The sequence below is a fragment of the Triturus cristatus genome, chromosome 4_2 (genome assembly GCF_964204655.1).
Source record: "Triturus cristatus chromosome 4_2, aTriCri1.1, whole genome shotgun sequence".
NCBI classification, from domain to species: domain Eukaryota; kingdom Metazoa; phylum Chordata; class Amphibia; order Caudata; family Salamandridae; genus Triturus; species Triturus cristatus.
The window spans coordinates 659,425,724-659,453,205 of NC_140586.1; the positions used below are offsets into that span (position 1 = coordinate 659,425,724).

The 27,482-nt window shown below is 48.1% G+C and overlaps 1 protein-coding gene across 1 annotated transcript in view; it reads right to left on the bottom strand.

Annotated features, from left to right (window-relative positions):
- Positions 1-532: 532 nt before the first annotated feature.
- The window catches only part of USP1 (ubiquitin specific peptidase 1), a 96,589-nt gene continuing 69,639 nt past the window's right edge, over positions 533-27,482 (bottom strand). Inside the window, exons 7-8 of the mRNA XM_085602435.1 lie at positions 12,248-12,449; positions 533-2,077 (exon numbers count right to left, since the gene is read on the bottom strand). Coding sequence (XP_085458561.1) covers positions 1,345-2,077; positions 12,248-12,449 — 935 coding nt within the window. The 3' untranslated portion in view covers positions 533-1,344. The remainder of the gene's footprint in view (positions 2,078-12,247; positions 12,450-27,482) is intronic.

Here is a 27,482-nt window from a genome sequence, read left to right on the forward strand (position 1 = left end):
AAGCTATAGAGAAGGGAGGGGGGAGTGGGAGCCGAGGAGCCATTAGATGGCAGCTGTGCACGTGCATGTGATTGTGCACTCAAGCTTTAGGCCAGCCAAAAGACTGTGGGTAGCACTTTGAAAATCCCACTTACAAAATGTCTCGCACAGAGCAGCGCAAGCGCTAGCTCAGGCGAGACCTAAAAAAGGAGGGATAAAATATCTCCAGGAACTTACTGTCTACGTTGAAGTAAGACACAATTTATAAAGACTACCATCCTTTTCAGTTGAGGCAAAAGTGCACAGATTCTTCTTTGTTTTCTCAGGTGTAAAAAAATAAAAAGGGAGAAGAATGTTTTTGTATAAAATCTTGAAATTTTCTAAAATATAAGGGCTTCCAACGTCCACCCTGGCAACTAGGATTTTTTTCTAAAGGTGACGAATATCAGTAACAACTGAATTCCACAGCCACAAAACATTTAACTGATTTAAATTCCTGGCCGTCACATGAATGACTTATGGGCATGGGATAATGACGACAGTAATGTGTGGATGGTGGTGCACTATGTAAGGTCTTTATTATTGATGCATGAGAAGCGAAGTATAACACTGGGATAAAGTTCTTTCTAACTCCTTAAAAAACTAAAATCTGAATGGTACATGAAAAGAGAATATATGATTTAATGTTAAAGCCAGACATCCACAGAGATCAACAAGTATATGTTCTTAACAGACAGGAGAGAAGCATGTCTTTTAAAAAGTAACACATTAGGCACCATTGTTAAGTCCTTAATAGATCTATTAAAAATCATATACATCATTTGTGCTTACTTCCTTTCAAATAAAAAAATATGTGGACACCCCACCAATGATTATTGCTGACCAAACAATCCCACAATAGACAGAAGAAATATTACAGTAGTCATTTACGCATACATTATTCTCAAATGTTCAGTGGGAGCTCACCTCCCTTATGATAGAAAAAAGTATATTATAAGGTAAGTTTTGAAGTGGAAAACAGAGTTTGACAAACAATTAGCTCCATGGCTTGGGAAATACAAATACAAATACCTAATTTGAAAAAGCAAGTACACAAAGCAGATCAAATAAAACGTTAAAAGATTTGACCTAAGCTGCTATAAAAGTTGCTTCCAGAATGGGCATTATTAGTGGTCTGTAATGTTTGTGGTTAAAGAGCGCAATAAAAGTTTCTTATTTTGATAGATTGTGAGAACTTTATACAAATCGATTCTAAAAATCCGAAATAGTGATCCAAGTCCTGTCAACCCTGCGTTCCTCGACACCGGGATTGTATTCTAGAGTATTTCATAGATCTATTATATGTACAAACATTAACATTTCATCTTAACCTAAAACCTTCCTGTAAAACAGCAGGTATGGAGTTGATGTAGAAGTTGTAGTTGGTGAAAGAGATGCCAAAAAGTCCCTTTCTTCTGTTACTTTCACTTCTGAGTCATCGAAGAGTAACCACTTTCCTTCATACTCCTTTAAACCTTCAATTGCATGCAAAACCCTGTTTTCCAAAACATTGGTACTCGTAAAATTTTGACCACCAAGTTCATTCTCTTTGCTAGACTCAGAACTTCCATTAGCTTTCATAGAATCACAATTTTTGTTTTCAGACAGTGAGCTCATTACTTTATGAGAATTTGAAGCTTTGCTGCCAATTGTTTCACATTCCATTTTACTTTTCTGTCCCCCAAGAAGTCCAACTGAATCTGTATTTTTCTTGCCCAACATTTTATTTGGTAAAGGTACGTTTGAGCCAGCTTTGAAGGAAACTTCACCATCATCGTAATCTCCTGGTTTTGCTTCCTCATTCGGTGGTTCGGACTTGATCATTTCATGCATTTGGTCAACAATGAAATTCCGTGTATCTATTTCTAAACTGTTAAGATCTGTGATTTTAACGTAAGCGGTGTAGTGACCACTGCTGATTGTGACGCCACTGTGCATTACCACTGCAAAGAGCCCATAAAAATCACTGGTTGGCTTTGTGCTCCACTCTTCAAGAGACAGTTTAAGAGGTGTCAATAAGGGAGTGTTGATTTTGGAAAGACCACCAAAGCTGTCAAACCTTAAAAGAAAAAGCACAATATTAAAAATCAAACCACAGCTGCCATGTTAAGAGCTACCTCAAAGAGGGCTACATAGACTACCACTGGCACAAAAAGGGAAAGATATCTAACCAACCAAACATTTTATATTGTATAGCAAAATAAGAGGCGTCTGTTTTTAAACTTGGTTATGTTTTTCTCTGCTAGGTAAGGTATGAAAAATGCCTGTAAGTACATATTTATTAAATGTATCAATATTCTTTGAGCATTGTAGTAAGAAATAAGTTACTTAACTGTAATTCTCCGGTATTGGAATCTTTCTTAGATTCACGTGCTTGAATCATTCCCCGTTGTCGATATGGGAGCCCCTGGTATTATTAAAAGCAATGTGACATAGAACATTAGACCCTAGGGCTTAAAATATTTGTAACATATCCCTGTCCTTTTGTAAAAAAAAAAAAAGGACTAAACTTATAACCAGTCAATCAATAAACACCACCCTGTAGAACCTTCCTGAGAGAAGCTCCAGTTCCTCAGCTTTTCCAAGCACAAGTGCATACAAATAGAAAAAAACTGAGATATCTAAGTGAGCCTTCTCCAGGGGAGGTGGGCAGGTCGCATGTGAATCTATGAAAGATTCCAATACTGGAGAACTACAGTTACAGGTAAGTAACTTACTTCTTACTCCAGTATTGGAATTTTCATAGATTCACATGCTTGAATCAGAGTAGTGAGCAGTGAATAACAGATTTTTGTGTCAAATAATAACTACAAATAATCGCCCAGAATAGTATTGCCTACACACACACACATATATACACACATTTATACACACACATATATATATATACACACATATATATATAAGGCGTCTGCCTTAGCGTTTGTTGGGACTGCTGCACTACGCGCATTTTATTTCAATAAAGTCCTTGACTCGAATTCCGGAGTGTGCTGTGCTTTTTCCTGAGTTGGAGGAGGCGTTGGACTCATGTTTTGTCAGCAGCAGGTCGCTGACTAACAGCACACCCTCTCGGTCTGGTGCACCGTGTTAAGACCAGCAACTCTCTTGGAATTATTGCACGAACTGCATAAACACGGAGCCCCCCTCCCTCCCCCCCCGAGCAGTTTGGACTGCCTACATGGTGTGATACACTGCATTTGGGGAGAGAGGAGGTGATATTTTCGCCTGATTAAGGAGTCGGGTGCAAGGCTTTTGCTCATCCTGCAGGACTCTTGATCTGGAGTGTGGCCCTGATCTAGGCCTGGGCGAAGCACTACGCTACGCTCGCGTAGTTTGCGAAGTTCGCGCTACTTCGCACTACGCGAACTGCACGTAGCACAGTGCGAACACGCGTAGCGTAGTGTTGCGTAGTGCTGCGGTCATTTTTTGCTTGCTCGCGGTCCTCAACATCAAGTTGGCGACCGCGAGCAAGCAAAATGACATCCCGGCGAGACTTTTTCCTTGTTCGCGATCGCGAGCATGGAAAATAAACCTCCCGGCGAGATTCCCAACGCGAGGAGGTCTGGTTTCTCATTGCGAGGGGTTGCGTATGCTCGCGACCGCTCGCGATGAGAAACTACCAGTTCGCGTTGAGAAAGCTGCCGCTCGAGTAAAAATCTACTCGAGCAGCAGAAAACTACAGCTCGCACTGTGCAAGATGCCATTTTCAATGATTGCACAGTGCCGGTTGCTTGTCCGCACTGTGCAATCATTGAAAACAACATCTTGCACAGTGCGAACATGTTACTACGCAGTTCGCGAAGTGCTACGCGTAGCTCGCGTAGTGCGAACTTCACTTTGCGTAGCTTCGCGAAGTGCTACTTCGCGAACTACGCCCACCCTTACCCTGATCCAGTATTTTGGGACATCACTTGATGGTGGAGTGTTTCTGTTACTGAACAAACACCCCTCAGGACTGCATGTACCAGCATGCTTCAGTCAGGCAGGCTGAAAGCGCGAGCCACCCATTGGAGGAGAAGGTAATGACATCACAAAGGGGAGCGGTTTTCAACTCGCCTGCACCTCGTTGAACACCACAGAGAGCGCGAAGACCCAGGAACAGGCACTGATGAGAGCCATTGGAGGCTTGAAACGCGTCTGCCTTAGCGTTTGTTGGGACTGCTGCACTACGCGCATTTTATTTCAATAAAGTCCTTGCCTCGAATTCCGGAGTGTGCTGTGCTTTTTCCTGAGTTGGAGGAGGCGTTGGACTCATATATATCTATCTATATCTATATCTATCTATATATATCTATATCTATATATCTATCTATATATATATCTATATCTATCTATATATTTATCTATATCTATCTATCTATATATCTATATATATCTATATATCTATATATATCTATATCAGTCAAAACAAGAGTTACCCCTTCGGAAGAGCCACACAAAGGTAGGATTTCTTTCGTTTATTTCAGGAGGTTGCAGTACAGCTGGCATGACACCTTGCAATAAAAAGATCTGGCCGCCGACGCGTTTCGTGCTCTGAAGCACTTATTCATAGGCATATTTGTCCAAACAATGCAAGGCAGTATGGGCATTCTTTTTAAAGTCCTGACACCTGCCCTTGTGGGCGTTGGCTCCTCGCAGAGCCTGCTGGTATCCGTAGTGTATATTTTATTAATTCTCCAGTGAGTTGCTCATTGCGTTGCCACATTTACAACTGAATACAATCCCCAGTGGGTATGTAAAGCGACTCACTCAAGCTGTGCTGCTCATTTGTGCCTTCCAAAACAGCCTCCTTTCCCAACACGGTAATCGTTCATCTCTTTGACACCGCAGGACCGCTTTCATGCAGCGGGGCTCATTCCACGGCTGGGCCAGCCGTTAAATATCAGTCAAAACAAGAGTTACCCCCTCGGAAGAGCCACACAAAGGTAGGATTTCTTTCGTTTATTTCAGGAGGTTGCAGTACAGCTGGCATGCCACCTGGCAATAAAAAGATCTGGCGGCCACTGGGGATTGTATTCAGTTGTAAATGTGGCAACGCAATGATTTTTATACCCGTTTATAGTCTCCTATACTCTGCCACTTTGCCGAATCTTAATGTGGGCTCACATTATGACTGATATATGAAATACAGTAGTTCTACATATAAAATGGTTATCGGTGGGAGAGGTAAAAATAGAAGAGAAAAAATAAAAATCCCACACACCATTGAAGATTTTAGAAATGATCAATTGATATGATATCTGGCATACCCTCTTTACAGTTAAAAAAAGGGACAGGTTTTCCCTAAATTTCAAAATAATCTTGCACTATTTTGCATATCATTTTTTGAAGTGGTTAATTTTAAGGTCTAATTTTAAGGACATCGTTCACGATGGACATTGGCTAAAAAAGGCCCACTTGGGCACTAATGTGGACTTGAGCATGAGGAATATTGATGAAACAGCAATTAGTAGATCATTTTGAGTCTTGTTGGAACAGTTTGACCTAGTACTTTCTAATTAAATGAACGTGCTGAATCTAGGAAATTCTATTCAGAAATCCTATATGTATAGACTCATAGGTCGCTGTAGCCAACTTTTATCGTGTATGTGTTTTAAAGGATAATATCTTTTAATTGATATAGGTATTTAAACGTATTTATACTTATGTATGTATTTATATATATTTATGATTTATAAACACATGAGGCAATGCACAGTACTCACGATGATCATTTGTAGTAACTCTTCTTTTCATAGTCAATGTCGCAACAAGATGATGCCATTTCCTGTATAGTACCTTAAATGCTGCTTCTTCCGTTAGCAACGCGCCATGTGATGAAGACCCGAGTGGGGGTCGAAACGCGTAATGGCGTTCTGGCTGGGCGAATGAATAAAGCACTTTGATTGGCACTATTCCCTTGGGTCCGCTCTTTGTCACTTTGTCTGAGTGAGGCAGCTGCTAGCGGCGATTTGCATATATATATATATCTATATCTATATCAAAATTCATTTAACGTATACAGATAGACCAGACATCATAGAAAATGTGATACAGTCAAGGATGGTGGGTAGGAACAAAAGGAAAAGAAGGCTCACCTTATTGAAAAAGATGTCTGAAAACTGCTTGTCCCACTGCTGCATCTTGTTTATTCTCAGCGTCTAAGCAGTAGTGCTTGGTGAATGTGTGCGGCATTCTCCAAGTTGCTGCTCTTCAAATGTCAGGAAGGGACACACCTGCAAACAGCGCTGTAGATGTGGATATTGCTCTTGTAGAGTGGGCACGGATTCTTGACGTCAGAGGATGGCCCGCCTGCTGATGCCAGAAAACCACGGCACTCGATAGCCATCTTGAAATACTCTGTTTAATGAAAGGGAAACCTATTCTAGGTGCAATGTACGCTATAAAAAGTTGATTTGACTTGCGAAATGATTTTGTCCTGTTCAGGTAAACTTTTAGGCACCGTTTGACATCTAGAGAATGCAGAGCACGATCCGCTGCAGTCCGTGGAGTTGGAAAGAATGATTTCCAAAAATTGGCTCATTAAGGTGAAAGTCCGAAGGAACCTTGGGGATGAACTTGGGGTTTGTTCATAGAATAACTTTGAATTGTGAGAAAGGTTCTTGGGTAGTAAAAGCTTGGAGGTCACGAACCCTTCTCGCTGAAGTAAGGGCTAAGAGGAGAGACACTTTCCAGGATAGGAACTTCACATCCGCTTTGTGAATAGGTTCGAAAGGATGCTTCATTAAAGGACTCAGCACAATATTCGGCTGCCTTGAAGGAGGTGGTGCCCTTACTGGAGGAAACATCCTAAAAAGGCCTTTGAGAAACTGTTTGACCAGCCTGCTAGACTATAGAGATGGAACATTCGCTGATCTGCGGAAACTGGAGATGGCAGCTAAATGAACTTTATTTGGTGCATGAGCTATTCCGGAGCGAGCCAGGTGTAGGAGATAAGGTAAAACTTCCTCTGGAGGTGAATGGAGACGACTGACTTCAGAAGATGCACACCACATACAGAAGCTTTTCCATTTGAACGAGTAAGTCCTGTTAGTGCTGTCTGCTCTTGCCCATGCCAGCTCCTGCCTGCACTCCTGTGGGATCTTTAAATGTTGAAATTCCTGGAACTCAGGAGCCAAGCTGCTAATTTCAGAGAACTGGGGTTCGGATGACATACTTGTCCCCGGTTCATCGTCAAAAGGGACAGATATGATTTGAGATGGTTCGGAGGCTTGACTGAGAGTAGGTGAAGATCTGTGTACCAATGTTGGCGAGGCCAGGCTGGTGCTATTAGTATGATTTTTCAGGGTTCAGTCTTTCACTTTTTTAGTACTCGTGGAAGGAGAGGAATGGAGGAAAGACGTAAGCAAATATGAAGGACTAAACTAATGAAAAGACATTCCACCATGAACCCTGATGGTGACACTAACTTAAGAAGTACCGGCATTTCATGTTGTCTGGGGATGCGAACAGATCTATATTCGGCTTGCTCCATTGGAAGAAAATGCTGTCTAGTGTGCATTGGTCTGGTTCTCACTCGTGGCAGGTTGTCTTTAGTCTGCGCAACGTATCTGCAATGATGTTCTGTTTTACTGGAACCTTCTCCGCTGATATATGCACCCTCTGTTGAATCGCCCAGCGCCAGATAAGCTGGGCTTCCTGAGAGAGCAGGAGAGATCTTGCTCCTCCTTGTTTGTTCAGGTAGTGCATTGTTGTGGTATTGTCTGTTCTGACAAGCAACAAAGCGTTTTGTATTCTTGGCAGGAACGCTTGGAGCGCCAGAAAAACTGCTCTCAACTCAAGAAGATTGATATAAAGATCTTGGTGAGAGGGTGGCCATCTTCCGTTGACTTGCAAGTCTTGAAGGAAAGCTTCCCAGCCCTCTAGAGATGCATCTGTTGTGATCATGAGAGGAGCAGCCTGAGAAGGGAACGGCAGACCCTGCGATAACTGGTGAGGTTGCATCCACCAGTCCAAAGCCACAATCATGGGAGGAGTGATTCGGATCAGATCGTTGAATGTGTCCTCTATCTGCACCCATTGTTTGTTTAAAGCTTCCTGAAGAAAACGTATGTGGGGGCGACAATGAGGTATGAGGGGAATACAGGAAGACATCATCCCTAGGAGGGATTTGTAAAGGTGTACGGAAAGAAACTTTAAGGACCTCTTTCACCAAGGATCTTAGCCTTTGTTGTTTCGCCAGTGTGGGATACGCCTTGTTTTTCTGGGGTCCAGGATAGCACCTAGAAAAACCAGTCAACAGGATGGTTGCAGAATATATTTTTCTACATTTAAAGTGAGGACCTAATGTCCTGAAAAGTTGTAGACAGGCTTTGGTAGATGTCCTTGCTGCTTTGTAAGTGGGGGCCTTGATAAGCCAGTCGTCAAGGTAAGGAAACATTTGATGATGAGGATGTTGCTCCAAATATCCTGCAACTGGTGCTAGACGCTTCGTGAAAATTCGGGGAGCAGATTTTAGTCCTAAAGGTAGGACGCAGAATTGTTAGTGCCTGCTGTCCACCGTGAATCTTAGAAATTTCATGTGCTTTCGGCATATGGATATATGAAAATATGCGTCCTGGAGGTCCAGAGACGCCATGTAATCGTTTCCATTGAGGTGGTACATCTTGAATAGAGATCATGCAGAACGATTGTTTTTTGAGGAATTGGTTTAGGTTCCTTAAATCCAAGATCGGTCTCCACTTCTTTAAATTCATTTGAATCAAGAAGAAACTGGAGTAGAAACCTTTTCCTCTTTGGTTGAATGGAACTCGTTCTATTGCTTCTCTTTGCAACATGTTGGTAACTTACATCTTTAAGGTAAAACTTCCTCATTTCCTTAAGAAATGCAAGTGCGTTTGGAAGCGAGGCAGAGGAGGTGTTGGTGGAGGGATCTTTATAAATTCCAAAGAGTGGGTGGCCGAATACAATTAGATGTAGAACCCACTGGTACGATGTTATTTCCTGCCATAGCTGAAAATAATGTGATATTTTGCTGCCCACCGAAGTTGGAATAGGCAGAGCGGAGGCTGAGAGCTGGGAGTGAGTAAACTGACTGAGGCATGTATTGTTGAGCGGAGGAAGAATGAGTTGGGTAGCTAAACTGTTGGTAGCCTCTGTACGACTGGTGACCTTTTCCTCGGGAGCCACGAAAAGGCATTTTTCTGTACTGTAAAGTACCTAAAAACTTAGCTGTATCCGTGTCTTTTTTTAATAGCTCGTAAAGCTTCATCAACGTACTGCCAACAATTCTTCTCCATATAGGGCAGATCTAGTATTTTTGTTTGTACCTCAGGCCTGAATGAAGTGGCTTTCAGTCAACCTTAACGCCTCAAGACGGCCGCTCCAGCTAGCTGCCGGATACCAATGGACTCCACATCCATAGCAGTTTTGCTTCCGAGGAGGACCACTCGCCCTCTAGAAGGATTTTCTTAGCTTCCTCCCTGTCTTCTAGTGGAAGTCCATCTAAGAAAGGTGCCAAAAACGACCACATTTACCAATTATAACGGGCCAATAAAGCCAGAGAATTTGCAGCTCGTACAGTTAACGTTTCCCCATGTTGTCAAGTCTCCTACCTTCTTTATCAGGGGACGCAGTCAGAGGAGCTGAACGATTCTTAGATCGTTGCTGCGCTGCTTGCGAGATCACCAAATCTGGTTTTGGATGACCTATTAGGCAAGCAGGAGCGTGATCCGGAGCTTTGTATTTTTTGTCAAGCCTTGGCAACACAGAAGGAACAGTAGCTGGATTTTGCATGAATCGCAGTCCCTCTTTCCAAGGAGTTCTGGGAGTATTGTCTGTCGCACCAGTGACTGTGGAGCACCTTCCGGGAGTGTCCAACCAGGTAGCGGACTGGCAGTCCCGCCATTTCTGGGTCTCGAGCCTATAGAAACTTTTTCCTCGATGTTTCAGGCCCTACAGGATCTGTGGGGACCGTTCTCGATCGACCTTTTAGAATCACGTCTGGAGCATCATCCCCGACCCGGTACTTCAGTTGGAGAGCGGACCCGGAGGAGACGGCCACAGGTGCGTTCCTTCAGGAGTGGGGGTTGGTACAGGGTTACGCCCTCACCCCCTTTGCCATGATCATGCGTCTCAAGACACAGGTCCAACGCCAGAAGGCGGAGTTGGTAGTGATCACCCCTATGTGGAGAGCCCAAGCTTGGTTTCCAGTTCGGATAGAGCTTTCTTGGGATTCTCCCACCTGTCCACGCCCGCTCCCTTATCTCCTGAGCGATCCTGCGGGCAATCCTCACCCCCTGATCATGAGCAACTCCCTCTCACTCATGGCAAATTACTGATATAGATGGGACAGTCCCGGGAATTTCGAGAGAAGCTGCGGATCTCCTCTCAAAGGCCTTTTTGGACTGCACTGTTAAACAATATAGGTCAGCCTGGTCTCGATGGATGGGTTGGTGCTTGCGACGGAGTCTGGATCCCATGGCGGGCACTGAAGAGTGGGCTTCACCTCGCCTCCCCCACCTGAGTGGTGGGGTTGGTAGAGGTAGGCACACCTTCTGGGCTGTGCTACTTTTTCCCGCCTGTCCTCCTGCCGAAAAGGGTGTGAGACAGTAAGGGGGCCTGCTCCTGATAGCAGGAGAGGCTGGGGGTCGCGTTACAAAGGCAGCAAGGCCTTTGAAGCTCGCGTGCCACAGATGGCTCTTCCTGACTTGGGGGAAGTGTGACCACCTCTGCCCAGCAAAGGCTTTATTTCTGGGCTCAGAGAGCAAAGGCTCCCACCCCAGCGGTCCCGAAACAGGTCTCGTGGTAGCAGGCTGGTGTTTACCAGTCAGGGAACCCACCAGAGGCTGGTTGTTTTTCAGGAGGCATCTCTAAGATGTGCACTATATAATAAATTCCACACTGGCATCAGCGTAGGTTTATTATGCTTAGAAGTTTGCTACCAAACTACCCAGAATTCAGTAATTCCATTAAGATGCTGTGGAGTTTGTAATGACAAAGTCCCAGGCCATTTACTCTTATATGGCTTTACTGCACTTACAATGTCTAAGAATGGACTTAGACTCTGTAGGGGTACAGTGCTTAAGCAACTGTGCCCTCACCAGTGGTATAGTGCACCCAGCTAGCGGGATGTCTTGCCCATACCATAGGCAGTGGGTTGTAGGTATGGTACACAGGTATATGTGCCATGTCGACTCTCTACTTTTCTCTGCACCAAAATACACAGACTGCAATGGCAGTATGTGTTAAGGTACAGGACCTCTAAGGCTAACGCAATATGTGCTGCAGCCCTTTTACAAGGGACTTGCATGTGGCCAGAGAGGTGCCAAATGGGGGTACAAATCTACAATTTGAGGAAAGAACACTGGCTCTGGGAACCTAATTGGCAGGGACCATCAAGTCAAAGTGCATCAGAAATCTGGCAAAAAGTGGGGAGAGGGTTACAGCAACAGAAACCCAGCTACTATGTGTACTTTTAGCATTTGAAAGACTATTTAGGAGACAGATTCCTGGTCGATTCCTGCCTTGAATGAAGAACCTTCCTAAAGAAAAAATGATACCAACATCTCTGTCCTTTATAGTCTGGCCAGAAAACAACTTGCAGATAAAGCGGACCTAAGCAATATGAATGAGGTAAATGCAATAAATTAAATTCTCATTGGGATCATTAGAAAACCCTGTCTTTTGGGCCCTGGAATGAGACTAGGTTCTGGAGGCTGCAAAATCAAGGTAGAAGCTGGAAGGTAAACCAGTCAGCAAATCCCTTGGTCTGGCCTACCAACTCTGAAATGGCCCCGTGGCAGAATCCAGGTATTCATCAGTCATCCACTGAAGAAGAGATTTACACAAAGTTTAAAAATTAACTCTGGACGGGAGTCTTTTATTCTATAGCCCACTCACACACAGCAGGTGGATGAAATCCTGAAGACTGCCTCCAGTATGAAGTGTAAGCTGTTGAGCCTCATCAGCAGAGGCAGGCAGGTTACACAGACTGATGCATCAAATGTTAGTTTAATAGTATGATCTTGGAGAACATAACTAAATAAAATGGCATTTTGATGTGATTTATCTTGTTTTTAATTGTAGCCAGCATTTCATTTGAAGAGTGAGGGCAACCAATAAATTGTGTTTTTTTTCATTCATGACAAGTTAAAATGAAGCAGCTGTCCACTAACTGAAGTAGTGCAAATAAAACCATATTGTAATAAAACACTACTGCATTTTTTGTGTAACATTTATGAACACAATCTTAGGCCTACTGTTAACTTTAAGCTATGTAAGTACTTACTCTATCCCACTGGCTGCAAAGCACTTGAGATGAATTGTTATAACTTCAGGCAGTTTGTCGAACAGTAGACTCCGCTCTGCTTCGGTATAATGAAGACAATTTTCACAGAAGTATTTATCCTCGCCCACGATGCGCTCCACAGAAGCAAACTGTGAAATGGCCCACTTCAAGCACTTTACATCCGTTTTTGGATCTGGAGAGACTTTAAAAGGAAATGATTAAATGTAGCCATGCGTCATTTATTTATCTAAATCAAAACATACAGGATGCAGCTCTAGATCACTAATTGGTGCACAAGAGTAAGCTTGACCTTCACCTTACCTACTTGTAACTCTTTTTGCTGGAATGCCTATTGCTGACATTTGTTCCAGAATCAGGACAGGGTAAAGAGAACTGCTCTTACATTTTCTACTCCTAGAGATTATGGTGCAAAGTTGGGTGTGGAGGTAGGCAGCCTGATTGTACGGCGAGCTAGAAAGAGTGGCACATCTTAGATATGGCACTTTTCTTTCTACCGCTCACGCAACACAGCACAGCAACCTTGGTTGCTGTGCTGTATTGATTGACATCTTTGTAAATCTGTCCCTTTGTGTTCTTCAGGTTTGACTGGGTCTAACCTTCCCTTTGGACTACTTCACCAGAATGTAGTAAGAGTATTGCCTTTCTGAGATCTCAGCACTATTACTTTGTTTGAAAAAACCGTAACTTCTTGAAGTAGTCTGACGAGCTGGAGAGGTTTCCTTGTATTTAGCATGGAACTTATAGGTAAGTACCCTTAATTTTAATGTGTGATTTAGTTCAATATAGGAGTCTTTGTTGATGCACGGCCAGGCTGAAAGGGATTTCCTGGTGTCCTGCCACCTGCCCGTGCCTCAAGAGTCACCGTTTGGTGTATGCTAGAGAGGCACCAGCTGTTGCTAAAGGACATTAAATATTCAGCATTTTTTTTTTATTGGTGCGTTTGTTTCATTGACTACCGGGATCAATGTAGGTTACTATGCTACCAATAGCAATGGGGGAAGGAACCACAGTAGAAAACACTTTTCCCCCTCCTCCAAATACTGCTGCACTTACTGCATCAAAAAAATTCCAAAACTACCCAACTTTTTGCACTTTTTTTTCACATTTGTGCATTAGGTTGTCTACACAGGATCAAATAAGGTGGGGCCAGAGAGGAGCAAATCCAGAACCTTCTGTTGGGTATGTAGTTTGATGTTCATGAGGAAAGCCACATTGAATCACATGTAAGTTCCATGATAGTAGACGTAGGCTGCAAAACCAGCTACTTCTGTTGCCACTCCTATCTGACTAGAAGCTAGGGATGATTAAGGACGTCCATAAGCGAATACCTTTTTGTTCCTGATCACATATATACTGCAAAGTGTTTCACAGACAGTCCGAGTGTTCGAACTCATCTGCCAAACCGTGCTGTAGAGCTCGCTACTCAGACATGGTAGACACGAAAACGACTGTCATTATGTACCTGCTTTCCTCAGGAATGGCAAAGTGAGGGTAAGGACTACTACTTTTGTATCTCTGATTACAGCAGAGTTTGGGGGCAGGCTGCATCTTAGGATGGAGTGTTTTGTCTGACCTATGTTCAAGGTTCTCTGGAGACCTTCGATCTGAAATGTCCAGACTGTAAACAAGACTAGACCATGGAATTTCTTTTGTGAATCATTCATCAGGGTGTCGGAAGTGGGTTGCAGCAAGGCAGAACTTTGCTTCCCTCTTCCTGGGCTGCAGTACTGGATCCTGAGAGATATGTGCCCTTCTATGTATGTGGCCAAGAGTGCATCTTCAGAACAGTTTCCCTACTAGACAATTGCTCTATCTGTCCTTCAGGCTTTAATATGGCAGGTCCTAACAAACTGTGGATTCTGCTCTCATGCAGAGAACATTGCCATCTTGCAAAGTCTTTTTCCAGACAGAAGAATGGACATTTCTAAAAAAAGAAGAGATGGGTTGATTATTAGAGCAGTTGAGAAACATACACCCAGAAAAGGTCGGAAAAATACCCTTGAATCCCCCGCAGCTTAAATTTATGTAGACTAAGTGTCATGTGGAGCAAGACCACTGTTACAAAATGTGTTTATTTTAAAATTCAAATAGTGGAAATGCCAAAGCCCTGAAGAATTAAAATTACTGCCTCCTCAGATCAAGAAACATGATCTGACACCCTCATGGACTTTTCACAATCAGGGACTTCTCAACTTAAAGCAATATGCCAACTTATCTGCTCAGCCACTGTTCGAACATGCCATGAAAGAGTTTGGTTTGCTGTATCAGAGTTACGCAAAATATATATTAGCCCATTTAAAGAAACATTTGTTTTTACAATATTTGCACCATTTTTACTGCTAAGCAAGTCTTTAATATGTGAACAATGCTGCAGTGAAAAGAAGTGGGTTACTTATCCTGTAAGCATCTATTTGTAGCGTGTAGTGCTGCAGATTCACATGCTATAAATACTCCTGCCATCTAGTGTTGGGTCCGGACTATGCAAGTTGTTTTTCCTTGAGGGGGAAATTTACTGATTTTCAAAAATAAAACAAAGCAATGGAAATACACTGCTTGCGAACACAACTCCAGGGTGTCATCAATCATGTTAATGCACTAAAGATATAATCAAGATCACTAGAGGCATCAAAAATATAGATAAAGACAGCCTTGGAGCATCAAATCAATAAGCAGAGTTATGGAAGAACAGAAATGTAGGAAACAGGGGGGAGGACTGTATTTCAGGGAGGGGCAGAAGCAGGGCTTCGGGGTGGGGAAGTCTGAATCTAATGTGTGAAGGCAATCATGCAATGGCCTCAAAATATCTTTAGGTCCAGAAGAGGAAGGGGGTTGAATGTGTGCATAGTCTTCGCTAAAAGTTTCACAGAATGATATGCTTTTGAGCCAAGCATGAGCAGAAGGAGCCACAGTGCCGCCCCAATGAAGCGCTCTCTCGTTTAGCCAAGCGACAGCATATGGAAACAAAATTGGCGCAAGGAGCATGATGTATCTGTGGTGTATCCCAAAGGTGCAAGAAGGGGGTCTGGGGATAGCTCTATGTCAGCCATTGTAGAGATGTATGCAAAAACAGTAGTCCAGTATGTGTGTATCACAGGGCAGGTTCAAGCTAGATATGCAAAGACAGCGCCAGAGGCATGGAATTCGACACATTTATTGGATCTGGGGGGGGGGGGGGGGGGGGGGGAGGTCAAATTTAGGGATGTCCGAGAGCCAAAGAAAGGTGCAGTGGACACATTTAAAATGCAATAGTTTGTGTCTATGATTGCAGGAAATATTCTTAATTTGAGAACTGCAATATGCCCATATTTCTCCTGTGTGTGTGTGTGTGTGTGTGTGTGGGGGGGGGGGGGGGAAGAGACGGGACTCCCAGCTACTCAGCCCACACCTCTCGAACCCTGGCGGTGGTATCCAGTTCGAGTGAGATGCAAATGCGATATAGATGTGAGACTAAGAGAGCACCATCCCCATTAGCTGCGACAAGCGTCGGGTGGGGGCGGCAGGGGGAGGTAGGGTGGGAATCGCCATGGGCAGCAGGAAAGTGGGGAGCAGAGAGCGTAATGTGCTATGCAGTCTGAATAATGAAACGGTCCAAAAAGGGTAAATCATGTGCAGTAGGACATGACCGTCTGGGGAATAAATCCTCCAGGGTGAAAAGGTTATGCTGGTGGAACACCCGTTGTACGAGCTTTTCTCACGCAACCACCACAATCCGGATGTTCCACAACAGGACAGAAATCACTGAGGTTGCGTGGCAGTCCCACTCATCCGGAGGAACCGCACAACAGTACTGGCCGCCAAAGGCAACGTCGCAGCCCCAAAGTCTGCAGGCACGCGGGCCAGCACCAACTCCCGACCTCTTTGGCCGGCCAGCAGGAATCCGAGGGGGCACGGTCCCAGCGAGTACTGGTGTCCTCTGCCTCAGGCCCATCTGCAGCCCGTTGTAGCGGGGCCTCGGAGGCAGTGTTGGGTCACGCCGCCCCTCAAGAGACAGAAGCTCGGTCCAGGTGGAGTGCCACCGCTCTGTAGCAGTCCACCTGGACCGACAGATATGAAGTGGTTCAAATAGTGGCCCCGTGACTCTTGTTAACACAATGTTATATGTAGGTACAGGTGTTGTACGAGGTAGAATGACTTCAATCCTTCCATGATGGTTTTGATGACAGGAATGCAGAAAAGGCATTGATGCTTCCTGTTTTGTAGATATGCTGCAATTGCTACTAATTGCAGACGTATGGAGATATATGCTAAATTCTCTTTTTGCAAATGTAACCAGTAACAAACTAGTTGTTGTTCTGTTGGAGAGGATGGATTAATGTTTTGTGAAGCACAATGGTGAACACAACGTTTCCATTTAGCAGCATAGCTTACCCTTGTGGTAGGTCTTCAGGTCTCTTAAAAAAAGTCATGCATTCTGGAGATAGATTCAAGTATCCAAACTCTATAGATTTTAGGAGCCAGATCGCAAGATTGAGCTGTTGTGTTGGAATGTCTCACCCTGCCCCCGCTGCAAGTGAGAAGGTTTGGATAGTTGGTTAGCTTCCAGTGAGGTTCTAGGGATAGCTCTCGTAGTGTTGTGTACCATGGTTGTCGAGCCCATGTGGGAGCTAGGAGTAAGAGGATTAATGAAGTCCGTCTGAGTTTCCTGACGACGTATGGAATGAGTGGGAGGGACAGAAAGGCATATGTAAATATCCCCGACCAGTTCAATCATAGTGTGTTCCACATGGATTGCGGGTGTGGGTGTCTGGATGGAAGTATTGCTGGACGTTGAGGCTTGGACTACCAAGCTCTCTGGGGCAGGGTGTTGGATGAGGAAATTTGGGTCCCCCTGGGGTGGGACAGTGGGCAATCTTCCTATTCACAGGAGCCCTTGTGTTGGGTTTGGACCAAGTCCCCAAAAAGACATCATTGAGGGCCTTGTTGAACCCCAATAGCGGTTCAGAAGGGTGAGACTCCCGGTTGCAGCACCTCCATCAAGACATTAGCACTGACTGCCATTGAAGGTCCAGGACCTCAGCCGCCCACTGCACCACCATTGCATAAGAGGCTCCCTCCTCTAGCCACGGTAGAGGGAGGATGCTTACCAGTATATAGAGAAGTATCCAGTCCATTGGCTTCACCCAGTTCCTCGCACCATTTCAGGTTAGGGTTTTCTTCAAATGGCTGGTGTTCCTCAGGGTCCAGCAACCCCTCCTAGTCCTCCTTGAGTCCCAACTCAAAGGGAATAGGGCTCAGGCTCTGATCGAAGAGGCAATGTTCCCAATGGTGCCGGATATGGCGTCGGGAAACGCCGCTCCGGCGCTGTATTGGAGTCAGGAATCAGAATGGGGCTGCAGCGATCGTGGGTATCTGGACTGGCATAGCAGAAGGTCTGGTTGGTACAACTGACACCAGTCCGGATCCAGGAACGGATCCATGGGGCCCAACTGGGGCCTGAGTCGCTGGTGTGGTACCAGACGTGGCACCAAAGGTGCACCGGAGGAGTTCGGGCTGCTCAAAAAGGAGGTGCATGGTCTCGCAGAACTCTTTCAGTTCGGTGGAGGAACACTACAGCTCCTGGAAAGTCGGGGAGGCATGGAGTCTGCTCATGCGCCAGGTCTACCGCAGAACCAGCCCTTGAATGCAGACGTTCCCTCGTCTTGTTAGGTCAGACTCCTCAGACTACCAAGGAACGCAAAGATGGCCCATGAACTATGGCTCGTTATTAGGTACAGTTAGTTTGAATTCTCAAACACTAGTTCAAGAGCTCTAAAAACATGAACTCTGTTGTGGGTGTATACCTACAGCTGGGATAGGCTTAGAAACAAGAACAAGTGAACTACCAATAGCACCAGTTCTCTGTGAAAAGAAGTTGGTCAGTATTCCTAAGTAGCAATTGTCCTACCAGAGATTGGGATCCTGGAGTACTTAACAGGAGAGAAAACTTGCCAACAAAGCAAAAAAAAGTAAATCACTAAACCCAGATGTCTATTAACAGAAAACATTTTATTTACATTCCTGAACTTTTATGTTTAAAACGTTTTTATTGAGACAAAACAAACCATGGGGGAGGGGGACAGGAGGCAGGATACGTGGAATACAGTCAAAGAAGAAGGGATGCATCTCCAGAGGGTTGGCAATAGGTGAAGCGTTGGCTCAGAGGGAAGAACACAGTAAATGAACGCTAGAATTACAAGCTGTGGAATCCCACGCGCGTATCCGACACCCAAAAGCAGAGCAATAAAACCCCCCCCAATCAACCCCTCAACAGAACACAGTCCCCCCCCTCCCATCCCCCATCCTCCCAGTACAAAAACAACAACACTCCCCCCTCCCCCCGTCCTATGGTCCCGCAGCAAAGTAGCCCTAACCAGGAAGCCCCGCACAGCCCCCCCCCCCCCCGCCGGGGGTCCCCATCTCACATGTAAGCTAGTCCGCCGGGGTCACCGGCGGCCGCAGCCTGAGAAGCCTAAGATACCTCGGGCAGGTGAGCTCCCGGAATTCAGTGGACAGCAGCGCTAGAAAGGGTTGCCATAGCTCCTCAAATTGGTCTATCTCCCCCGCAACCGTAAGCGACAGCTTCTCCATCCCCAGCACATGCCAGAGTCTGTGCAACCAACCGGTGATGGAGGGGGCGGTGGATGTGCGCCAGTGGATCAGAATGTTCTGAACCGCAGACCCCAGCGCTATCGCAATCTGCCTACCCCTGCGGGACTTCAGTGGGTACATTAGGTCATTGGGGAGGCCCAGCAGGACATACGCCGGGAGGCGCGGCAGCTCTATGCCAAAGTGCTCATCCACCTCGTCCAGAACTTCCTTCCAGTAGGCGGTCAGCACTGGGCAATCCCATAGGATGTGTGTAAGGGTACCTTCCTGCCCGCAGCTCCGCCAGCACCCCTTGTCAATGTGTCTATGCATTTCATACAGTCTCTCCGGGGTGTAGTACCAGTATGTGGACACTTTAGTGAAGGTTTCCGTAAGGCCCGTGTGGTATGCAGAGTGCCGCGCCCGATACGCAATTTTGTCCCATTCCTTGTGGCTGAGTGTCCTACCCAATTCCCTGTGCCAACGCTCCCTCCCCGGATTGTAGTAGTGAAACGGCGGGGGTTGTAGGTGTTTGTACAGATCAGTGATCAGTTTAGCGTCGGAGGTCCGAGTAGCCAACCACCGCTCATACGGTGTAATTGGACGGGCAGCGGCGGCACGCACCTGAGGCTGGAGGGCCCAATGCCGAACTTGCATGTAGCGCAATCTGTCCAGCTCCGTCAGGCCGAACTCCTGGCGGAGTTGCTGAAAAGGAACCACTCCTTCCGGGCCATAGATCTGGAAGAGTGCCCTGCAGCCCGCCTGCACCCAGTGGGAGAAAACCCCCGGCTCCATCCCAGGGGAGAAGTCCGGGTTGCCCGCAATGGGCGTGAGCGGCGAAGGGAAGGTGGTAAGGCCCCGGGCCTCACAGACCGCGTCCCACACACGCAGGGGGACCCGCGTAACAAAGGAAGCGTAAAGATTAGCGGGGCGGTGCGCGCGGCGCAGGAATGGAACCTCTTGTAAGGTGCGGCCCGCCACTGCCTGGTCTTGGAAGAGCCAATGTTTGTCGGACTCCCACCTGCTCCACTCCACCAGATAGCGGAGCTGTGCCGCCTGAAAGTACTTACGGAGGTCCGGAATGCCGAGACCCCCCGCTTCCGGAGCAAGCGTGGAGAGGACCCTCTTCATGCGTGGCCTGCGGCCCTGCCAGACAAAGCGGGAGATGTCAGCCTGCATTTGTCGTATCCAGCCCACCGGGGGTTGGAGTGGAAGGGCCCGGAAAAGATATAGTATCTGGGGCAGCACCGTCATTTTGACCGCCGCGATTCGCCCCAGCCAGGACAGCAGGCCCTTGTTCCAGCGGCCAAGCTCGTCCTTGATCTTCCTGCTGAGGGAGGCATAATTGGCCGTAACCATCTCCGACAGTGTAGGCGCCAGCAGAATCCCCAGATACGGCACCGTGGACGAGGACCACTGCATGGGGAAGAGCCGTTGAAGATCCCTCCTGGTTTCCGCAGCCAGGGACACGTCCAGTGCCATCGACTTGCTCATATTCATTTTGAAGCCGGCCACCCCCGCGAAGGCGTCCAACTCTCGGAGGCAAGTAGGCAGCGACCTCCTAGGGTCGTCCAAAGTCAGCAGGACATCGTCCGCATAGAGACTGACGGTGTGGACGTACTGGCCCATCCGGACCCCGACAGCATCCGGATTGTCACGAATCCTCTGAGCAAACGGCTCCATGTAGAGGGCAAACAGGAGCGGCGAGAGAGGGCAGCCCTGCCGCGTGCCGCGCTCGATGGCAAAGCTACCAGAGCTACACCCGTTTACCCGCACCGACGCTGAAGGATGCTTATAGCAATTAAATACCATGGTGCGGAACTTATCGCCGATTCCCAGTTTCTTAAGGACCCGCTCAAGATACGGCCAGTGAACTCTGTCGAAGGCCTTCTCTGCATCAACGGACAACAACATCCGCTCCCCCGAGATCCTTGAGGCCTTCTCCAGAACATGTGTCACCCTCTTGGTGTTGTCAACCGTCTGTCTACCGGGCACAAAACCAGCCTGGTCCGCCTCCACCAGGTCGGGGAGGTGTGGACCCAGCCTGGCTGCGAGAATCCCCGTGTACAACTTGAGGTCGACATTTAGGAGAGAGATGGGCCGGTATGAGCCGCAAAGGGCCCGGTCCTTCCCAGGCTTCGGGATTACCGCGACCGTCGCCCTCAGGAGATCCGGAGGGATGGCTCCCGGTGCGGAGAAAGAGTTAAACAGCCGCGTAAGGACAGGGGCCACGGCCGTGCAAAAAGTCTTGTAGAATAGCGACGTGAACCCGTCCGGGCCCGGGGCCTTGCCATGTTTCAGCCGCGCAATAGCTGAAATCACTTCCTCCACATGGATGTCCCGCTCCAGGTGGTCAGCCTGAGCCGGGTCCAGTACCGGGAGGGTCACCGACTCCAAATAGCTATCGGTCTCCCGTGGCGGGGAGGGCTCCTCAGCATACAGCGCCTCGTAGAAGCCGCGGAAAGACTCCGCTACTTCCGCGTCCCCGGAGACAACCCCCCCGTCCGCGCCCACCAATTCTTTCACGACGCTGCGCTGTTGCGCGACCCGGAGCCGGTGTGCTAGGAGCTTGCCACATCTGTCCCCCCCAGTGTAGTAGGCATGTTTCAAACGTAAGGCGGCGTACTCCGCCCTATCAAGATCCAGAGCCGAGAGGAGCTTCCTCGCTGCCTTCAACTGCCTCCAGACCCTCGGCGCTCCCGTACGGCGGTGGACCTGCTCAAGCTCCCGAACTTGAGCCGTCAACTCATCCCTCTTCAGTTGTCGCTCCTTATTCTCGGCTGCAGAGATAGAGATGAATTCCCCCCGTAGGACGGCCTTCAATGCCGCCCACTGTGTCGCCTGCGAGGTGTCAGTGTTGCTATTGTGAGTGAGATAGTCCTGTATGACCTCCCCGATGCGTTGCACCACCGATTTTTTGTGTAGAAGTGTGTCCCGGAGGCGCCACACCCCCCGAGAGGGGGAGGCCGCCGGCCACTGGAAAACGCCGATAACTGGAGAGTGGTCAGACAGGGTCAGGACCCCGATGTCCGCCGCCGTGGCAGCGGCACGCATCGGTCCACTCACCAGGAGGTAGTCCAGCCGTGAGTAAGTGCGGTGTGCGTGCGAGAAGAAAGAGTAGTCCCTATCCGTGGGGTGCAGGGAGCGCCAGAGATCATGCAAGTCCATGTCCGCAATTCGGGCCTTCCCAGCCTGGGACAGTTCCCCCGTCTGCGGGAAGCGCTGCGCCGATCTGTCCATCCCAGAGTCAAAGACAATGTTGAGGTCTCCGCCCAAGATAACGTGTCGGTCCGGGGAAGCAGTGACATCCACCAGCGCGGAGTCTAGGAAGCGCTCCTGGTGCTCGTTTGGGCTATAAACGGAGCCAACCGTAAATGCTATGCCTCCCAGGCTCATGCGATACGCAAGGAGCCTCCCCTTCTGTTCAGCACACTTATGCAACACCTCCCCCCGAAAGGAGCTCGCTAGGAGAATGGCTACCCCTGCCGTCTTGTTCGCTGCCGAGGAAAAGAACTGGGTGGGGAACTTAGCAGAGCGCATCCTGTGGCAGTCTCGGGGCAATAAGTGTGTCTCCTGCAAAAGGCAAATGTCCGCCTGCGTCCCCTCCAGCAACGACAGGATCGCCCTGCGCTTCACCGGGTTATTCAGACCCTGAACATTAAGGGTCACTACCTTTAGGCCCGGCATTCCTCGCAGGGATCGGGAGCGCCATGCAATGGGTAGGGAATCAGCGGGTGGGGCGCGCGGGGCCGCAGCGCGGGACAAGCCAAGACAAAGCGGGCAAAGACAACATCGGACGGGACCTTCCCAACCCCAAAACAACCCCCTCCCCCACCCAAAACACAACCTTGGCAACTAGCCATCCCCAAACTCAAACACCCCATAGTCTCAGTCAAGCCCCAAAACGGGCAAGTCCGTAGAAAATAGCAAAGTGGACGTCCAGCCACTCACCTCCGCCCGCTCCCCCCCAACCCCCCCGCCCCGTGCCAAGCATGTTAAGAAGCTAAAGACATCTCCCCCCGGAGTGTATGTTAGGCCGTCAAGGCCACGCTAGAGGAGCCGATCGAGTCCCCGGCCGCCGCCCTCAGGGCGTCTGCCATGTCCGCCCTAATGGTAGGGGAGTCCGGGCGCCCTGCACTGGTCGCTGAGCGCCGCCTCGATGACCTCCGCCGATTCCGTCCCTCCGAGGACCTCCACGACGGCGTAATTCCCTCTTCCTCCGCTGCCGTGAGCCCCAGGACACCACAAATGTCTTGCAAGGAGCGTAGCTGATGCAATACCCCGTTCCACCGAAAAATCAAGCGGAAGGGGTGACCCCAAGAGTACGGCGTCTCATGCTCGCGCAAAAAGTCAGTGGCAATCCTAAAGGACCTGCGTTTCTGTAGAGTGATGGCAGAGAGGTCCTGGTACAGCGCCACCGGCCGATCCCGAAAGGTCAGGGGCTGTTTCCTGCGGGCTTCAGCCATGATACGCTCCTTTAGTGGAAAGTCGGGCAGGAAGGCCAGAATGTCCGGTGGGGGTGCCGATGGCTGGCGCTGGCGGCCAACCCTATGCGCCCTGTCGATGCTGATGGGAAAGTCCGCGGCCTCCCCCAGGATTTCTCGGAACAGGGCCCGCAGATAGCCCCCCAGATCGGACCCCTCATCCGCAGTCGGCACGCCACGCACTCGGATGTTGTTCCTCCGAGATCTGTTCTCGAGGTCCTCAGAGTGGGCCTGGAGCTCCACACACTGTTCCCGGAGGCGAAGAACGTCCTGCTGGAGGTGGACTATCTCCTCCGCTCGCTGTTGGCCCTCCGTCTCCACCGCCTCCACACGCTCACCTAGGCCCTCCACCTCTCTGCGCACTTCTCGGACCTCGCTGGCCACCTCCCGCTTCAGTGTCTGGAAGTCCTCCCTGAGGGAGCTAAACAGTTCCTCCATGAAGGCCCTCGTGACGGGTGGCTCCCCTCCAGTCACATCCGCCGGAGCCCGGGAGGGCCCCGGCGAGGGCTGTGTCCTGTCCCGCAAGTGCTGGGCCCTGCCAAGCATGTCCGGCAGAGTACGGTCCCCTTTCTTCGGGCCTCCTTTCCCAGCCATCGTCAGCTCCGCAGTCGGGCCCCGATCCAGGCGCCCCAGAGATGCTCAGCCGCCGGCAAGCACTCGGGCCGGGGGATCCCCCACAAGTGAGGTCGCTGCGTCACAGGTGACAAAATGGCGGCCGAGCCCGGTCACCGTCAGCCGCAAGAGCTAGCGTGAGACAACCAAGGGGGCCGCAGCGAGGGGGTCCCAACAGCTCATCCCTCCGGTAGTCAAGACAGCAATATCGGGAGGTCGTGTGCAGCCAGCATCCAGGGCTCAGCGGAGGTCGCCACCACTGCTCCTTCGGGGACAAAATGGCGGCCGGGCGGAGCAAGCCACACAGACTAGGCCCGGCGACACCCCCGGGGCCTCCGAGGTGCCCCGCCGTGAAATAAGTTCCACCACCGGCCCCCGTTAGTCACGCACAGGGGGCCAGATGATCCGGCCCCAACAAGGAGTCCGCCGTACCTCGGCTAGGGGTCAGGGCCTCCGCAGTGCCAGGTGTCGCCGTCACCAGTCCGAGTGCCGGGGCACCCGTCCCAAGCCCTCCACACCGTCGGGCCCCTTCCCGCCAGGCTCCTTCAGTCACCGTCGAGCGGCGGGCCAGATCCCCTCCAGACCGCAGCTTTCAGCACCAGGCCCAACCGAGGCGCCCGGACAGCTCTCCAATACGCTCCGCCCCTCGGGCTCACCGCCGTCGTCCCCTGATCTCAGACGAACTTTTGGGGGGGTTCCCCCGGGGCGATCCGGACCAAAACAGCACCAATGTGTGCCCCTGATGTTCCGCCACGCTCCTCTCCCGCGCCGAGCCTCAGCGGGGGGAGAAAAGCATAACAAAAAGGCTTTAGCTTGGCCGGGCCGGAGGAGCTACGGGAGGAAGCGTCCGCTCACCCCGCCATCTTGGCCACGCCCTATTCCTGAACTTTTAAACACTAAATAAGCAGAAAAATTATCAAATGCCCAACAAACTCACAACTGGATGAAATAAATATAAAGGCTCCACTGCTGAGGAAAATTTCCTCTTTTTCCTCATTATTTTGATACAAGCATAGCTTAAGGGAAAGAAATGTGGTGTCACTTTAAGGCTGCGATTGGCGGCAACACTCCCTGCAAGCAGCACATTGAAAGTTACAGGTATTGGTAGCGTTACAGGTAAGTAAAAAATAAAAAAAAGTTATTTAATTGCAATCCATTTTTTGCATCATAGGAATCATGACTGAATTCATGAATACAGAATATTTCCAGTGTGCGGGGATCCCAGGTACACTTCAAATCTATACAAAGGCTGTATATTTAACAAATCAGAAATCTGGCATTTTAGAATGCAGTTACAACCTCCATATCCTATACAAGTCATTTTGTTTCCAAGATACTAATTTTACATAGAAGACAGCATTGCAGCACAAACTCTTCAAACTGCAGCGCAGAGGAGCCCTAAAAGTATAAGGTTAAAGAAGAAAGTACTCTGTAAAGAAGATGTACCAGGAGCAATAAAGTTCCAGCACAAGTGTTCTTTGCTTAAATCATATTATAAACAGTGTGCAGTTCCTCGTGAAGAAAATGTAGAGTCAAAGGTTCCAGGAAAAGTAATATGGTCCAACAGCAGCACGGGCCCTCACACATCCAAATGGGTATCTAACTTCATCATTGAGCTAGCTCCTCGCCGGGCCGGTGCTGCAATGCCAGATGGGCACCCACAAGGAGACTGTTTGCCAGAGATCTTAAAATAGGTTAAGTGGTACTCCGGGTCAGTCAATTTAATGAATGAGTTCATTAAGCTACATAAATGCATCTATTGTAACCTGGGATATAATGGTACTAGCTAGCCTGGTGAATAAATGTGTCGGGCGGGATTCGACATGTTTCTGGTCTAATTATGTCAACAAGATCAAATGGCGATTCATTAGGACCTAAAAGTTGGTAAAAAAAAAATATATAATTTTTTATTACCTTAATGCAAGTAAAATCCTCCCAATTAGGGTATTCAATGAAGCCCCATAACCAAAAGCAGAGGGAACGCCTATTAGCGTCAAAGACATCAGGTGGCGTCCGCCACGAGACCTACCCCGGCTCTGCTTCCTTGAGGTTACATTGAGCAGAGTTATTACCTTCACTTGAACCAGTCAACAGCGAGAGGTCTCTATGCTCTAATGAGAAGGGGAAGACTTCAGTACTAATAATGCAACTCATCCAGTGAGATTTTGAGAATGTGTTTGATAACCAACATGAACTCTTGTTGTGGTTCCACATCTGATGCTGGTTCAAACACAGGACTTTGTCGCAGGGGGGAATAGGGGGGCAGAATTTAAAAGAGGTGTTTTGCATACCGTCCCAGCAAACAAGTGATTGTCATATGACCTTCTCCAAGCTGATTTTGTAGCATTTACGACTTGGAAACTTTGATATTTTAGGATTGGATGCCTATATAAACCGTTACCACAGTGTTGAAATATCTTTTGGGGTCGCAGCAGTAACAGTAGCTGAAACATGTCTGAACCTTGTGGCGGAGAACAAAAAAACGATCTCAGGTGTGGACTGTAAGGTAAGAGGAATAAGGGTGCCTTCTGGTAACAAAGAAGCCATTGAGGCGCATAATCCAATCTCTATATCACCTGAAGGCTCTGACCCAAGAAAGGAATCATCTCCAGTTGCCCCACAGAAAACTACACCCAAAACAAAGACACCACCAAGATTTCAGCGACTAGACACTATGGGGAAAGTCCTGGCCCCGGAAGTACAGATAAGCAGACTATCTCCTCTCCGGGGATCAACTTTAAGAAAGGAGCCTCGTCTCCCTGCCTAAGTACTGTGCCAGGTCTTGCCACATACTCCGGCACTAACAGACTACAGAAACAATACTTAAAGTCAAGGCGCTCAACGTTTTTTGACCAGATGGGCTGTTGGCCACAAAGCTGGCTTTGAAGTTAAAAACGTCTAACTCCAGCCATACTTACAACTCCACAGTTAAGTGTATGTAGCCATGCAGTTATAATCCTCAATTTAAAAGAAAGCCGATAGAGATGTCGACCTTTTGACCAGAGTTGAATAAAAGGGTCTCTTCAGAACTAAGTCGTTTGCCTTAGGACCTGTGAGAGACAAAGGCCACAAACCCAGCTACCACACACCAGTTACTCGCTCTAATTAATTTGTATGGGCAAAAACCTCAAAAAAGGCAATCACTCACCGCTAAATATTTATAACATCTCATGAAATATCTCAATGGGTCATTCATGGAAACATCAATTGTTTAGGTAAAGACAGGGGCTCAGTGGGCCCACCCTGTTCTCAAATTCAGTAGGTATCTCTCGTAAGTAGTGTTATCCTATTGAGAAAAACGTAAAAGGGGGCTGGGTGTAGGAAGGCGGGAAGGAGGGGGGAGGGGAGGAAGGTAATTTTATTGGCAAAGCTCCAAACCTTTTAAGGAGCTACACCATTTAAATTATGTGTATAGGTAGCATGCACGTGCATTGCATTCCTAAATACTCTTGTAGCGAGTCCTATTTGCAGGCAAACCATGTGATGCATACCTGCGCTTAAATCGCCTAGAGATCAAAGTACAACTACATACTGTCATTTATAACGTGACCCCA